Raw genomic sequence first — 14,481 nt, forward strand, 5'->3', positions numbered from 1 at the left:
GGTGGGCGTCAGGGGCGGGACAGGGCCTGAGGTAAGTGGCGGCGGGAGCGGAGCGGACCGGACGGCCTCACGGAGCCCCGCCGTGCTGGCGTGACCAAGCGGACAAGAAGGAAGGTCCCGTCGAGGTTTTCTGGATTTGAAACGGCGCTGAGCTGAGCTGCCGCAGGCACAGCGAGCGGGGCCGCCTGCTTCCCGCGATCTGCCGGGCCTGCTTTCCTCTGAGCTTGAAAATGAGATTTGAAGTAAGCCCTGCTTCATGGAGCTGATTTGAATGGCGGGGCTAAAAGGGGAAAAAAAATCAACCCCCACACACCGAGCAACCTGTTGACTGACTACCTTGGTACTGCTATCTGGTAATCCATGAAAGGCATGGGCATGGTTTGCTTGGTGGCTTATTGTATTCTGAACTTCAAAATACGTTTCTCAAGGAAAGCTGCCTGCGTTTTCCCTGCTAGGAAGACAGCTAAACTCTGTCAGGTGCTGAAGGCTCCCAAACTATAGGGGAAAAAATGCTGTTTCAGCCTTAATAAAAGTTTGTGCCACAAACTTGGCACTATGTAATCAGTTTTCCATTAAATACCAACAAGGGAGAAAATTAACATAACAATTCAAAATATACTTACAATTTTCTGGAGTGCTACTCAGTCTGTGGGGGATCAGGAACCTGCAGAAAGGTCCGATCAGGAGCTGGCATTTGTTACGTGGCACAAGGGCGCACACCACCAATCTGCCACCACACTTAACAGACATTTCAGCATGTTTGGGCACGTTTATAAACAATTTCTCACATGTACATATGCCGTTTTGCTCCATCCATCATCATTTACACGAGCACCGGTGATGACTCATGTGCCAAAGATGATGTCCCAGATGTCCCGCTTCTTCATCCACTGCCTTTTCCTGCCAAGCCCAATGGTCCAGTCTGTGGTTCAGTGAACAGCCTCTTTGCATGCCACCCAATGGACAGGAGCCACTCGCCTCTGCTTGTCTGGATCCTGCTTGTTCCAAGTCTCCTTGGCGCTACCAGGACAAGAGGTCAGGAGGTAGATTGTGACATCAGGAAGCTACTGTGATGGCCACCATCATGGTCACCGTCAGAGTGGCCTCCTGATATCGTGCCCTATGAAAAGGAGGATCCCTGCAGCTGTCCCACAACTCACCGAGCTTGTCAGTCCTGTTGTGCCAAGGAGACTTGGTGGCCGCCCGTCCTGACCTACAGACGCGGGTCTATCCAGCGTGCCTGAGGTGGTGGATTGTAGCACAGCACTTTGCAACTCATGAACGTCCTCCCACCCACCACCATTTACCTTTCCCCCCTACCCTGTGGGGGCTGGCTGGTAGCTGCCTGGCCCAGCGGACAGCACGCCCCACCGCAAGTCTGCCTGTCGTGGTGCCGGGGTTTGACCCGGCCCTAGGACTAAACCTTGAGCATCATCCATGGTTGAAATAATCTTACCAACATTTCTTTTTCAGAAAATCAGCAACGTAGTCAGTATTCTTTCAGGCTACCTTATTCTGACCATCAACTTTCAGGGTCCTCCCTCGAAAGCAACCGCTGCAAGCTCATATAAAAGAGCTGACTCGTAAAAGTGGAGGAGGCAAAACTGTTGTTAATGACCAACACACTCCTCTCATCCTTGAAAATCTATAGCTTCCTCCTTCACAGATAATCTAATTATAATATACAGTCTGTATATACTAAAAAGTATGAATTTCTTTCTGATACGATCCTGTGAGGTCCACAATCCTGCACAGTGTTGTGATATTGACAAGATAAGCATTCTACAGTGTATTCCTGATTGTGTATTAAAATTAATTATTTGTCCTCATGTAAGGAGCAATAGCAAACCTTGGTGAATAGCCAGCAGTGATACTAACAACTAGCAGGCAGGATCACAACTTACAGCAGTAGCTACAAAATTTCTAACAGAGTTTTCTACATTATATTACCACAAAGGAAATGAAAAATCACTCTTGTAGTTGACAGAAACCAACCTATAAACCTATACATTTGTCTGAAAGGACAGACTCCCCGTAAATAAACATAATAAAAACCCCCCACTTTTCTGTAGAATCTAATGTAAAATTATACTTACAGACAACCTTAAGACTCCAAAGTTTGCACAGTCATAAATGAGTATCTTGTAGAAGAGTTCTTGGCTAAATTGAAGTACAAAAATTAGTTATATGGACACGATCACTTACTGCAAGGTACCATAATTAAGAGGGGAAGAGTAAAGTTCATCTTACCCTTTACTTCCTCTTCCCTGGCCAAGTTCTTCTTCTGACTATGTGATATTACAAAGTTAGGTTACAATGGTTTTCCTGGAAAAGGAAAGAGGACAAAGGTATTAAATTTGACTCATTAGAGAAAGCAAAAGAAGACATATTTCAAACATTTAGCTCTAAGTGTTGTATTTAGACAAATACCTGTCATCAGAGATTCACCATCTTTCACCTGTAGGTTCCTGAAGCAACATTTGAGAAGACAGTTACTTAACTAATTTGTTACTCCAGAAAGCTAAAAGAATATATACCTCTCCCTAGGCATCCTTCTCATCTTGAAAGACAGAGAAATGTATTTTGAACTATATTCACACAATATCTATATATTATAGAAGCAATACAAACTCTGCTTCTTGTGTTTTCTTAAATACTGAAATAATTATTTCGTAATTTTCTTGGAAAATGGTATTTTCAAAGGACTGAGAGATCAATAAATTAGGAAGAACTTAAAAAAAAAAAGGATCAGGGATAATAATATGGCAGTGTACAAAGACAGAGGTTAAGCTTTGCAGACTGTCAGCAAAGGGGGAGAGCACCTTTGGAAGATACCTAAACTCATGCTGGCTGAACACAGTGGATCCCATTAAGACAGATAGGGAATCTGACTTCCTAGGATCTTCTCAGAGCAAATCAGATGACACAAAAGGTAGACCACAAAGCCAGTCAGCTCAAAATTTTTCTGATGCCAAAGCTACATCGAATCATTGCACATTGTCGTTAAAAGCTTTCACAGACAAATGCAGTGGCAAAACAAAGACACTTGAATTCAGTAATGTTATTTCTTTATAAACAGCACATAATTTCATATATTCCCTTAGCTTTGTTTTAGACTTCTTTGATCTATGTGGCAATACACAGCAAAAACTCCTGTTTGGAAAATTTTAACCTCTGCACATGGTAAGGGAAAAGAATAGGAGCGTAGACTATTGGACTAAAGCCGAGACCCTCTCCTAACCAAACATGAGGGCTAAAATCTATTTCCACTCTTAAAGTACAGGCAAACTTAAAAGTGCATTTTCAAAAGGCTTTGAGTTATTGCTGAAATCCCTAGGCAGTTTGCAAAGGACCTGTTGTCCTGCAGAAAGACACAGGTCTTGTTTGTCCCAGTGCTAACTGGGACAATTTCATGTCCCAGTCCTACAAATTTGTCCTACAAATCCATGAAATGTCATGATCTGAGGTAATAAACTGGTTTCCAGTCTGCTTTTTTTTTATAATAGCCTGTCAGTTCTCAAAAGGATTCTGACTTGTCTGTTCTTTGTAATTTTCCATTCTGGAAACTAATGTATCAAGCGTGATTGCCCAAATAACGGGCATTTCTTCTTGTGTGCCAATAAGCAAGAATGAAGATGAGGATGAGGATGAGCACAGATGGAGCAAAAGACTGCACAGGCAGCTCAAACTCAGCAAAAAGCAAAGCTTTTAGATTACGTTTCTGGTTTCATGTGTATATGGCGTATAAGATTACTGGAAAGCACTGCATTTCATTGCACTTGCATCTTCCGGCTCCTGGCACCCATATTCCCAGTTGCTCTTTCTTTACTGAGCGATCTCCTGCTCTGGAGAAGGTCTTATACCAGCGGTTCTCAGTTAGGTCATTAACATCGATCCCCCTGTGGTGGGAATCGCCTTGATGGGTGTTCCAGGTAGCTCAGCATGTCTTTTGTGGTCAAGTGGTTTTTTTCAGTGCACAGCTCTTCAGAGTTTTCCAGGCTTAGTTCAAAACTAAGAGAGGCTGGAGAACAAGCTGCTGCTTTACAGATAAAAGTCTGGGATTAATCCTGGTCCCTAAAAAGGTGACCAACCCTGTCTGTCTCTGCGCTAAAGGGCAAAGCTACTATTTTGTGTGGTCTTTGATGTTCTTAAATTCCTCAAAACTTTTGGGAAAGTCAGGCTAAGTCTTTAAGTTTTTGTTTAAGGGCATTTGTTAGGACGTAATTTAAAATCTGCCATTGTCAGTTGTCTAAGTATCTCTTAAGCTTGTGGGTGTCGTTGTGGTTTGTGTGGGGTTTTTTGTTTGTTTGGTTTTGTTTTTAAGAGGACAAATTACTTCATGGCTGTATTTCTTGAAGTCAGTGAAGATTCAGACAAGCTCATTTGTATGCTGAAAATGTTACTGTTCTTAGTATTTACCCTAAGAATACTGAGCAGTGGTTTCACTGCGAGGCAGCAGTGTCCTGTCTGCATGCAGATCAACTTGTGAACTGTTACAGTTTTCAGCCTAGTGTGCTATGGAAAAGAGTGTATGTTTTGCAGGGGGAAATAGAAGCAGAACCATCAGTGATGCAGATTCTCTCCTGGATGTTCTTCCAACAGTTCAGCCCCTTCTGCAGGTTTGAAAATGGAGCACATCATAAAAATGTATTGAAGGAAGACATGGCTCAGGGATTTCTGAAACTGCTCTTGTCTTTGAAAGGCACAGTGGCTTCCCATTTCTCCATTTCACAAAACTTAACTGTTGTGAAAAAAACACGTTTGAGGCCAACATACAATTTTTGCTCTCTCTTACCCTTCCTTCACTCCCCTGTTTCTGCAGCTGATATTACTGGAACAATGTGCTTTCACTTACTTTTACTGTTGCGTTTTGTACTCAAGAACCACCAGAATACGCACAAAAATTCAGTGTGATGAATCCAAGTGTTCAAACCTCTTTGGCTGCCAGCGTCAGGACAAAAGGATGCAGAAGTGTAGAATTGCGCTGCTCTGTGCTTTGAATTTAGTTATAGTTTACAGTGTGATGAGGCCTACTCACAATAGCAGAAACATAAAGTAGACCTTGCAGCTTCTCTCTTCTCTGACTAGTGTTTTTTGTTGTGATGTTTCTTGATCTCAAAATTCTAACAAAATCCTTTAGAAGCGTGTTTGCGGGAGAGCATGAGACAGACTGGAGTTTAAAATCTGTATTCTGCTTATGACAGGTACTCTCCGTCTGGCATCTGGAGTAGTTGATTTGCCTCAGTACTATTTCCCAGAATCTTTTGATCAGCTTCCTGAGGACTGTGGTCTCTTTGATGGACAAAGACCTACGGCCCTGGAGTCCCGCAGTGTTAGTGACCTAGCAATGCTGCTGAGGGGCCACAAAAGGAAACCGCTGCCTATTGAATTTGGAGCACGTCAGGTTTGCTTTTCTTAGGTATATGGCTTTTTGCAGATTCTTCCACGTCAGTTGCTAAGTAAGTAAGTATTTCATATGGACTGCCCACAACCTTTTTTTTTTAAGTCCCTATATCTCACTGATAAATTATGCTTTTTAAACTTAGAAGCCTTTATTGTGGGGGTTTCTTTCTTCTTCATGCACATCTGGGTCGTTCTGCTCTTTTTTGCATCAGATGTCCCTGTCCTATTTCTTTCTAACTCCAAATTTTCTTACACCGGATCTATGACTGTCTCCTCATACCATGCATTTGTCAGTCTTCTAGTGCAGCTTTGCGATCTTTTTTGGAAGACTGCGGGAACGTCTGCATTACATGTTGCCTGGTTTTGAGAAAGCTCTTGCATTATCGTGATACATTTATACGCTCTGTGCAGCTGTTACCTTTTTTTTGCTTCCTAATATGTTCTTTTTATTAATGTATTTTATGACAGGTGGTGTTAGTGGCAAATGAAACGGCAAAGGAGAAGGCACCTGAGGAGCTCAGCTTAGCACCCGTACTGACAGTTTGTGAAGCAAAGGGCTTAGAATTTGATGATGCCCTCCTCCTTTACAACTTTTTCACTGACTCGGAGGTATTTAATTCTTAAGTATTTTCTGCATTTTTTTTTTACTTGATGCCTTGATTTTACAAGTGATCTAACTGGCTTTCCAGCTGGAGAAGGGTTCACGCTTTCCTCTGAGGACAGGTGGTTTCACCACAGTAGAAAACAGGGCTCATCATAGGTTTAGGAAATGAGCCCTTCTTCCCTTCGTGCTGGGAAGCCCCTTCCTTAAGACTGGCTGTTGCCATTTCGGGGAGAGCCTTGGGGTTCACACAACAGCGTGCGCGCACACACGCCTGCACGCACACCAGCCGAGGCTACTCCGCTGGCTTACGGCACGTCCCTCCCGCCTGCTCCCTGGCCAGGTCAGCGCAGTTGGTTTGGCGGAGGGACACCCCACCACCCCCGCGTAGCCTTTACCTTGTACTGGGGTGCTGGGGCCCGAACAAGTGCCTTGTATCACCGCTCTGCTCACAGCGCGGTCGCACCGACGGCGGGCGGGGGTCCCGCAGGCGGATCCTGGGGCTCGGCGGGGGGGTGGGTCCTGCGCACCCCGCTCCTCGTTAGTATAGTGGTGAGTATCCCCGCCTGTCACGCGCGAGACCGGGGTTCGATTCCCCGACGGGGAGGAGGCGTCGCCTTTTACCCCCGGCTAGCGCTCCTGCTCCTCCCCCTCCTCCTCCTCCCGCCGGAGCCCCGTCCGCGGCGTGGGCGTGAGGGAGGGAGGCGATCGGGAGCGGCTCCCGAGCGGTGGCGGCGGAGTGGGGGGTCGGGCCGCCTGGGGGGCAGAGCGGAAGGGGAAAGCGTGGCGGGTCGTTTCGGTGGGGCTGCCCCCGGCCGGGAAGGCGCGTGTCCGTGTGCGGCCCTGCCGAGCAGCTCCGTGCCGCCGGTAAACGCCGCCCGCGTGACAGTTTTGAAAGTCTCCATTTTAGCAATTCTCGTCACCCCGGTTAATGCCCGTGCTGCTCTGCCAGAGGTCTCGGAAACGACCCGCCGAAGTGGTCTTTAAAAAGAGCGGGCGCGCTAACGCTGCGGGTGCGGCGCCCGTGGGAGCAGCTCCCGGCAGCTGTTCCACTCGCGGCGTGTCCCTGGGAGTGCGTGAGCTGCGTGCACGCGTAAGGCGGTATGTAGGCAGGCCGGTTAGCTCAGTTGGTTAGAGCGTGGTGCTAATAACGCCAAGGTCGCGGGTTCGATCCCCGTACGGGCCAATTGGTCTTTTTCCCCTCGGATGCGAGAAAACCTCTGGCTTTTACTGAAATGTTTTATTTTTTCCTTCTTTTTGAGGGGGAAGCGTAACACGGAAACGATCACGGTAGCCCAAGGGGAAGCCTGGCTTCCGTGAGCGGAGGGCAGCGAGCGTGAGCCGGCCCGGCCGGGCGCCTCTCACCTCGACGCAGCCGCCGAGGCAGCCGCCCGCCGGAAACCCGCCCGAGGCGACGGTGTACCCCGCCCCGGCCGGGAGCGCCAGAGGTGACGTTGTACCACGTCCTGGCGGGAAGCCGAAGGAGTCTTAGCCCGCTCCTCGTTAGTATAGTGGTGAGTATCCCCGCCTGTCACGCGGGAGACCGGGGTTCGATTCCCCGACGGGGAGAAAGCGCTGCCTTTTCTCAGCCGGGCGGCAGGGAACGGGACCACCTCCCTTGCTTTTCCCCACGGGGTCTCCTCGACGAGGTTCGTACCGGGGGGAAATAAAGGAGACAATCAGCCCGGGGCTGGGAGCAGTGTGAAGTGCTATGTGGAGGACCTCGGGGCAACACCCAACAGCTTGCTTATCTGTCTCCGACCTTCCTGGTAAAGGAGCTGGCCCGAGGCAGGTTGCTATCCTGTCCTGATCACAGCTGAGATGGGCAGTGCTGAAAGATTTTCTCCTCAAAACGGACAGTCAGCTTTCCGCTCTCATCAGGCAAGACTGGGACCCGGACCCCAACCCAGAATCTCCCAGTTACTGATCAGTCAGGTCATGCTACCGCAGCACGTTTTAAGACGCTTTTCCCTTCTCAAGTCCAGGTAGATAGCCTCAAAAAACAGTTAAGTATCACCTTTTTCACAACTTCCTGTAAAGCAGACTTTAAGGTTTAAAATCATATCAACTATTCCCTTTATTCTTTAAAAAAAATATTTCTAAAACATTCCAACATTTTCTAGGAGTAAGCAGTGCTATTTAGGCACAGATAATGCTTTCATTCCACTGGGAGAACACTTCACAGTAGTTTACCATTTTGCAAACAAATCGGTTGAGGAAGTTCTTAAGCATGCACAATAGTCCTGTGAGGGTATCACCAGTCCTTCACAAGGCAACATCAATGGGGGCGAGAACATTAGCTGATCAATCTTAAAGAATGAGTTCACATATTTGCAAGTTATAACAAGTCTACAGCATTATTAAGGCACCAGGTAAGAGTATAAATAGCTATACTAAAACGCCACGCAACAGCAGTTTGAATGAGCTGGTGTGCAGGCATTCCTGTTCTTTCATAATGGCTCAGTGTAAGCAGTCCATCTTGTTCACGATCCGTGTCAGTGCACCCAGTCTTTGGGATTGCGCAGAACCTCCAGGATTTCTGCTTCTTTCGAGCTCTCTGGAGGGGTATGCATGTACTCCCACCTGCAGGGAGAGGGGAAACTCACTCAGACTGCCCAGCTGGCTGCCACCTCTCCCGCACCAGGCTGTGTTTGGACTTGAGTTGCCTTTTCTGAGGATGCAAAGCTACATACACAGTTGATACTCTCGCGTCAAGTAGACAGATATGGCAACAAATCATTAAGTTCATCAAAAACAAATAATAACACTGGAAGAGACAGGAGAAATGTTAGCTTGATCTTTTCCCCAACTTCTGGAAAGGCTGGAAGAACAAAGAAAAAAGAAAGCAATGCCCCCTACCGCACAATCCATGCAGGTTTATTTGCAAAGATCTTTTAGCAGTCTTGTGACATACTAGTGTCATGAGGAAGACGAGCCAAAAAAGAACCCAGACAAAAGAGAGTGAGGACACGAGTCTTAAGGGAAATTGCCAGCGTCAAATTTTATCATTTGATCCTGACGCAATCTTTTCAGCCACCCAGGGCAAGTTTTTCCAGAAGCTGGACTGGAAGCACTACAAGTCCTTGTTGAATCTTGGGTTTAAAAACGAAGTTGATAAGAGACCACTTTTTATTGAAAAGGCAATTAAGAGGCATGACAGAGGAAGAAAAGTGTCAGCAGTCACAAAGGGATGGGTACAACCTTTTTCCATTTTTTTCTCCCAGGAAGGACCCATTCATGCTGCTAAATGAGCTATCTATGTTGACGAAAACAAGCAAAACCAGATCATCCCAGCAATGAAATCAAAAGGTAGGACCATGCTACACCACCAGGTGAGGGACATATCTGGTGTTGGCAGTGGGATGAAGCTATATGGTATGACCAGGACTGCCTTCATGGTTAAGGGGTAGCAGGCAAAGGTCAGTTATCCTAGTGGAGGGAGGTCACTAATGGAGTCTTATGAAATTCATGATAGGGCCTGTGCTACTCAGCGTATCTAAAAGCAACCTAAAAAAGGGGCATAAACCATAAATCACAGTTTGCTGATATTGCAAGATTAAGCAAGGTCGGTTAAAACCTAAAAAGGCAGTTGAAGAGAGTTAGTATCGAGCCAAGCAACTGAGCTATAAGATGGGAGGTGAAATTCACTGTTGATTATTGATCTAAAGTGATGCACACAGAAAGAAGTTACATACACATTAAGAGACTGAGTTAACTTTTATTGCCCAGAAAAGATCTTGGCATCATAACAATTCTATGAAAAAGCCAGCTGAACGCTTAGCAGTAGTCAAAACCAGCAAACAGCATATTAGGATTATGAAAGGAATAATGAATTAAAACATCATTATGCCACTGTATGAGTCAGCAGCACACCTGCATCTTGGATATACATATGTAGCTTATGTTGTCTGCTCCTTATCCCCAGTTCAGAAAGAGCATAGAAAACTTAAGCCTAGAGAAAAGTGGCAAATGTGATCACAGGTATGGAACAGCTACTGTACAAAGACTAAAAGGAGGGGGACTTGTCAGCCTGGAAAACAGACAACGAAAAAAACAGAAGCCTGTAAAATAAGAACTGTTATGGAGAAAATGAACAGGAAGAAAATCTGGTTACTCACTGAAAAGTTGAATGAGGTCATCAGGTGCGAGTAGAAAACAGAGAGGCACTTTTTCACACAACACAGTTAAACCGTGGAACTTCCTTACCACAGGCTTGTCAGGACTGCCATAAGCTCACATGGTTTCCAAGAGCTACTAAACAAAACCCCATGGAGCGAGCAGGGGAAATCTATCAAGAGGTACTAAGCACAAAAAATACCACTTTTTTTTTTGGTCAGAAAATATCTAGGCTATGTTCTAGATATTTTTACCATTACTGACAACTGCACAAGTGTAGCAGCCCAGAGAAGCATCTGCATGTATTTGGCCAGTTCTTGTATCAAGCATGAACTAACCACTGTTAAAGAGACTCAACACCAGGACATAGCTTTGATTTAATCCTATAAAGTGTTTTAATAAGAACAGTGCCTACCTGCAACTCCACATATCTATGCCCTTACCTTGCAGTCAGTGGCAGAGACATAAGAATGCTTTCAATTCTTGATCCTGGTGTCAGGAGGCCAAACTTTGTACCTCTGTCATAAACCAAGTTGAACTCCACGTACCTATGGGGAGTGAAGAGATGTAACAGAAAAACAAGGTTAATATCAGAAGTTCCTTGTGCCTTCTTCAACTAGCAGACACCAAACAAAACCAGCCTGTCTTTCTGCTGTGTTGGGTGTCAAAATGAACCCTGGTTTGGGGCCAACTGTTCTCTAGCATCCTCTGCATCGGAATGTAAGAGTGACCTTGCCACTCCACAAAGCATAGGAAGTAACAGACGAGAGCAAACTATTCAAGGAGGGCATTGTGCATGGTGCTATACTATAGCTTACTTTTCCTAGGCCTTAACCCCACCGGCAAGCTCGACACCAAGTTTAGCTTGGTTATGCTAGTACTCCTTTTTGTGATGGTGCCAGACATAAGAGGAGCCTTAAAGGAACTGGAAATGACCACAGGAAAAACTCTACTGTGCAGTCCCCCATGCTGAAAGACACATAAGCAGCAAGGTCAGAACAAGATTTTGTTTCTTGGGGAGCACTTAAAAGCAGCAGAAGTCAGACAGCTTCAGAGTGCTGGCTGGGACTTGTAAGTGCCAGAATAGACAGTTTTCTGCCCCCAGCATAGGACCAGAGCAGTGACAATTCAGCAGGGGTTATCTTAGTAACCAGTACTGAGGTACTAGTATTTAACAGAAGTACATGAAGGGAGGAGCGCTTATCTATTTGCAGAAATGGAGAGCTTAGCCTAGCCCAGTAACCTGCAAACAGATGCAGGGAACTAAGCAGACCTCATGAGCCAGTCCTGGCTGCAACCGAAAGAAGCTATTCCCTCTTATAACCTTAGCAGGATCCTGAAAGGCCAACACTCCCAGGAGCAGCCTCACCAAATTAAGCATATGTGCTTATTTGAATAATTGCTGCAGGCCAGTGATCTAAACTTGAATGCTTATGCTTATGAATACTTCTCTGTGCCACTCTCATAGATTTCTATGCAGAAGAGGCAGAAACTAAAGACTCCCCAGTTCTGCACAAAGCACGTGTATTCTCATTTCTCCATATGCTTACACAATCACAGGACATAGACAAAGGAGTACAACTGTATCTACCAATGTACTTAAGCTTTTGCAGCATTAACAGTTGTTCACGTTAGTAAGCATCCTCAAAAGTCTTTTAAGTTATAGTGACTTTGGACCATGCCAGAAAAACAAAATCGCTCTGTATCTTTATTCCTTTACAAAAAGTTCACTGCGTCCTCATTTCAATGCCAAGATCAGATAGAATAAATATGTATGTAAGAAGCTGGAAGTACTCTTGGGTACAGTTATTCCATGACGTTCTGGGGTTTAGCTTTATTCCTGAATAGGAAGCACAACTCCCTCACCCTTACGCTCCTCATGTCATACTGTATCCCACATCACTAGGCTGCAGGAGAGGGCAGGATTCAGGACACCACACACCCCTTTGCTTGTTACAAAGCAGCAGCTTCTCTTGGTTTTTGAAGGAGTTGCAGAGAAACTGTGGCATTTTGTATGGGTTGCTTGTGCTGCAACATGGGAGAGTGGGGCATACAGATGAGGGTGTGCTAGCACCTTCTTTGCACCCTCCCCAGCAATCTGGCATTGGATTTCAAAAACAGTTCTGTACACAAAAATGTTGAAATTCTCTGGCAGGCTTTAAAGCACTTACGCAAACTTAGCCCACACCACAACAGGACAAACCCTGCAACCATGAAGAACTAGCTCATTTTTTTCTCGCCAGCATAATCCACCTCTCATGTATTCTTTTGCTCCTTTAGTACTCACCGTCCTCTCCGAAGCTGCTGCCATAGCTTTTCCTCTGGTGTGAAGGAGTCATGGCAGTGCCTTTTCACAATGGGAATGTAACAAGGCACAACAGCTTTGGCACAACTCTTCACAAACTGGAATACCTCCTCCTTGGAGGGAGAGTCCACGTCGTCAAAGAATATGCCTCCAATCCCTCTTCGCTCACCACGGTGCTTGATATAGAAGTAGTCATCACACCTAGAAGAGGTAGCAGACAATTATTAATATGGGCCACAATATTCAAAGAAATGAGCAGAACTCCAAACAGTTACGTGGCACAGGATGGCACTAGTGAAATACTGATGAAAAGTCAGTTCCTGCAGTGCCGGGTGCCACACTGTTTCACTGACTGCTGAGAGCCAGGACGGTACAGCACCACCTGGAAAGCACTCCTGCATTCACTTACAGTAAAAGCTCTGATTAAATAGTCCCTGCAAAGCTACATATCACTGCACAGTCACTGAACACGTAACACTCAAACACCATGGCAGATGCTTCCCCATGGAGTGATCCAATCCACATCCTCTACTTACGAGGAGGAGGGACACCTGATTTCAAAACTCCTTCTAGATTTGATTCCCAGACTTTTATATAGATCCCAAATTATTTGTACAGCCTTTAGATGAACTCAAAATAAACTTGGAAGATAATTTATTTAGTCTTTTTGCCATTCTAGTGAAAGAACTGGTTTTCTGCATCAAAACTAAAACAACCTATAAACCCAAGACCAGATAAGAAAGCCACCGTCACTTAAGGAAAAATCAAAAGTGAGTCAGCCTTCCTTGGAAAAAGGCTCTTTAATAGTTAAACTTGGAAGATGGAGTCATTCTAGCAGTGGCTTTTCATGGCTCATGTTCAAGTTTATGAAGGAGTAAGTGCAGATTATCCTACAATAGGGAGGCAATTAATCTCTTTTGTATTTACTGGGCGTATGTAGGTGTGCAATTACTATAAATTAGCTGATTCATTGTATCCACACCCTTTCTTGTTCATAGTTGCCTGCTTGGGCAGCCATGCTCTGCAAGTCTTCATGTGGGGAAGAAATGGAAGGGAAGCAGGGAACAGAAACCATCAACAGCAAGGAAACCCTGCCTTCCTTTAGGACTAGTTTTCCATGCATGTATCCATCCACAGTTGCTGTTCTCGAGCAATATAGATGGCATGGCCTTAGCGAGAGAGACGTGGAGATATAACAGATAATCTATGCCATTTTTTTTATTCACTGGGATGATCAGCTTTTTTTTTTATAGCAGCAGGAAGAGTTAGGAGAAAAGGGTGAGTCACAAATGCAGAAGAGAACAAGCCTGACAAAAGTCTTAAAGCTACATCAGGAAGACAGCATGGTAAACATAACGTTTGAGAAAGGTGGGAAAAGGGGCAATGCTAATTAGTAGAAGCTCAGAGGAGATTCACGCTGCTGTGGCAGTGAGAACCACATGCCCCTACACAGCTGCTGCTTACAGCAAACACTCATGCCGGGACTGAAAAAACTGCCTTTGTCCATGGGATACAATTAGTCCTCCCCTCACTGCCCTCAGACTAAGAACAGGCGTCCTTCTCTCCGACCTCCTGCAGCTGGCATTACTAGGCTGCTTACGCTGCAAACAACCTGACTATTAAGGCAGACACTCTGAACTACCATGCAAAAATTCCTCAAGAGAACAAGACATAGTCTTAAGGTTATAAGATGTGCTTCTCTACCAAGTTGTTCACACCCAAGCTACAACACCCACTTTATCTCCTGTCCTCAGACAAGACCTGGTAGCTTACAAAAGGGTAACGCCTCCTTCCTGGATACCACAGCTTGCAGCAGATAGGATTATCAGACACAGAGCAGCAAGCCCCCACTGAACAGTGAAGGATCCCATCACCTGTATCTCTCAGCTCAAGAAGAACATTCAAAGTTTGCATCTTTAGAAAATATGCTGTTGCACTCTCAGTGAATGTGTCACTGGAAAAAAAGTACAGCTCCATCAAAACTATGAAGCTTCTACATTAAGGACAAGCTCCTTTGCCCACCTGCCAAAAAAAAAAAAAAAAAAGGAGATAGAGG

At 45.4% G+C, this 14,481-nt stretch overlaps 1 protein-coding gene and 3 non-coding genes across 4 annotated transcripts in view; 3 read left to right on the top strand and 1 right to left on the bottom strand.

The window, feature by feature from the left end:
- Positions 1–6,539: 6,539 nt before the first annotated feature.
- TRNAD-GUC lies at positions 6,540–6,611 on the top strand. Its single transcript has one exon. It is a non-coding gene; the product is annotated as a tRNA-Asp (tRNA).
- A 505-nt stretch (positions 6,612–7,116) lies between these two features.
- TRNAI-AAU lies at positions 7,117–7,190 on the top strand. Its single transcript has one exon. It is a non-coding gene; the product is annotated as a tRNA-Ile (tRNA).
- Positions 7,191–7,501: 311 nt separating this feature from the next.
- TRNAD-GUC lies at positions 7,502–7,573 on the top strand. Its single transcript has one exon. It is a non-coding gene; the product is annotated as a tRNA-Asp (tRNA).
- A 481-nt stretch (positions 7,574–8,054) lies between these two features.
- Positions 8,055–14,481, bottom strand: part of CPOX (coproporphyrinogen oxidase) — a 10,158-nt gene continuing 3,731 nt past the window's right edge. Inside the window, exons 5-7 of the mRNA XM_009289808.1 lie at positions 12,408–12,626; positions 10,564–10,668; positions 8,055–8,587 (exon numbers count right to left, since the gene is read on the bottom strand). Of these exons, the coding sequence (XP_009288083.1) occupies positions 8,500–8,587; positions 10,564–10,668; positions 12,408–12,626 (412 nt within the window). The 3' untranslated portion in view covers positions 8,055–8,499. The remainder of the gene's footprint in view (positions 8,588–10,563; positions 10,669–12,407; positions 12,627–14,481) is intronic.

The sequence above is a fragment of the Aptenodytes forsteri genome, unplaced genomic scaffold (genome assembly GCF_000699145.1).
Source record: "Aptenodytes forsteri isolate BGI_AS27 unplaced genomic scaffold, ASM69914v1 Scaffold61, whole genome shotgun sequence".
Lineage (NCBI taxonomy): Eukaryota > Metazoa > Chordata > Aves > Sphenisciformes > Spheniscidae > Aptenodytes > Aptenodytes forsteri.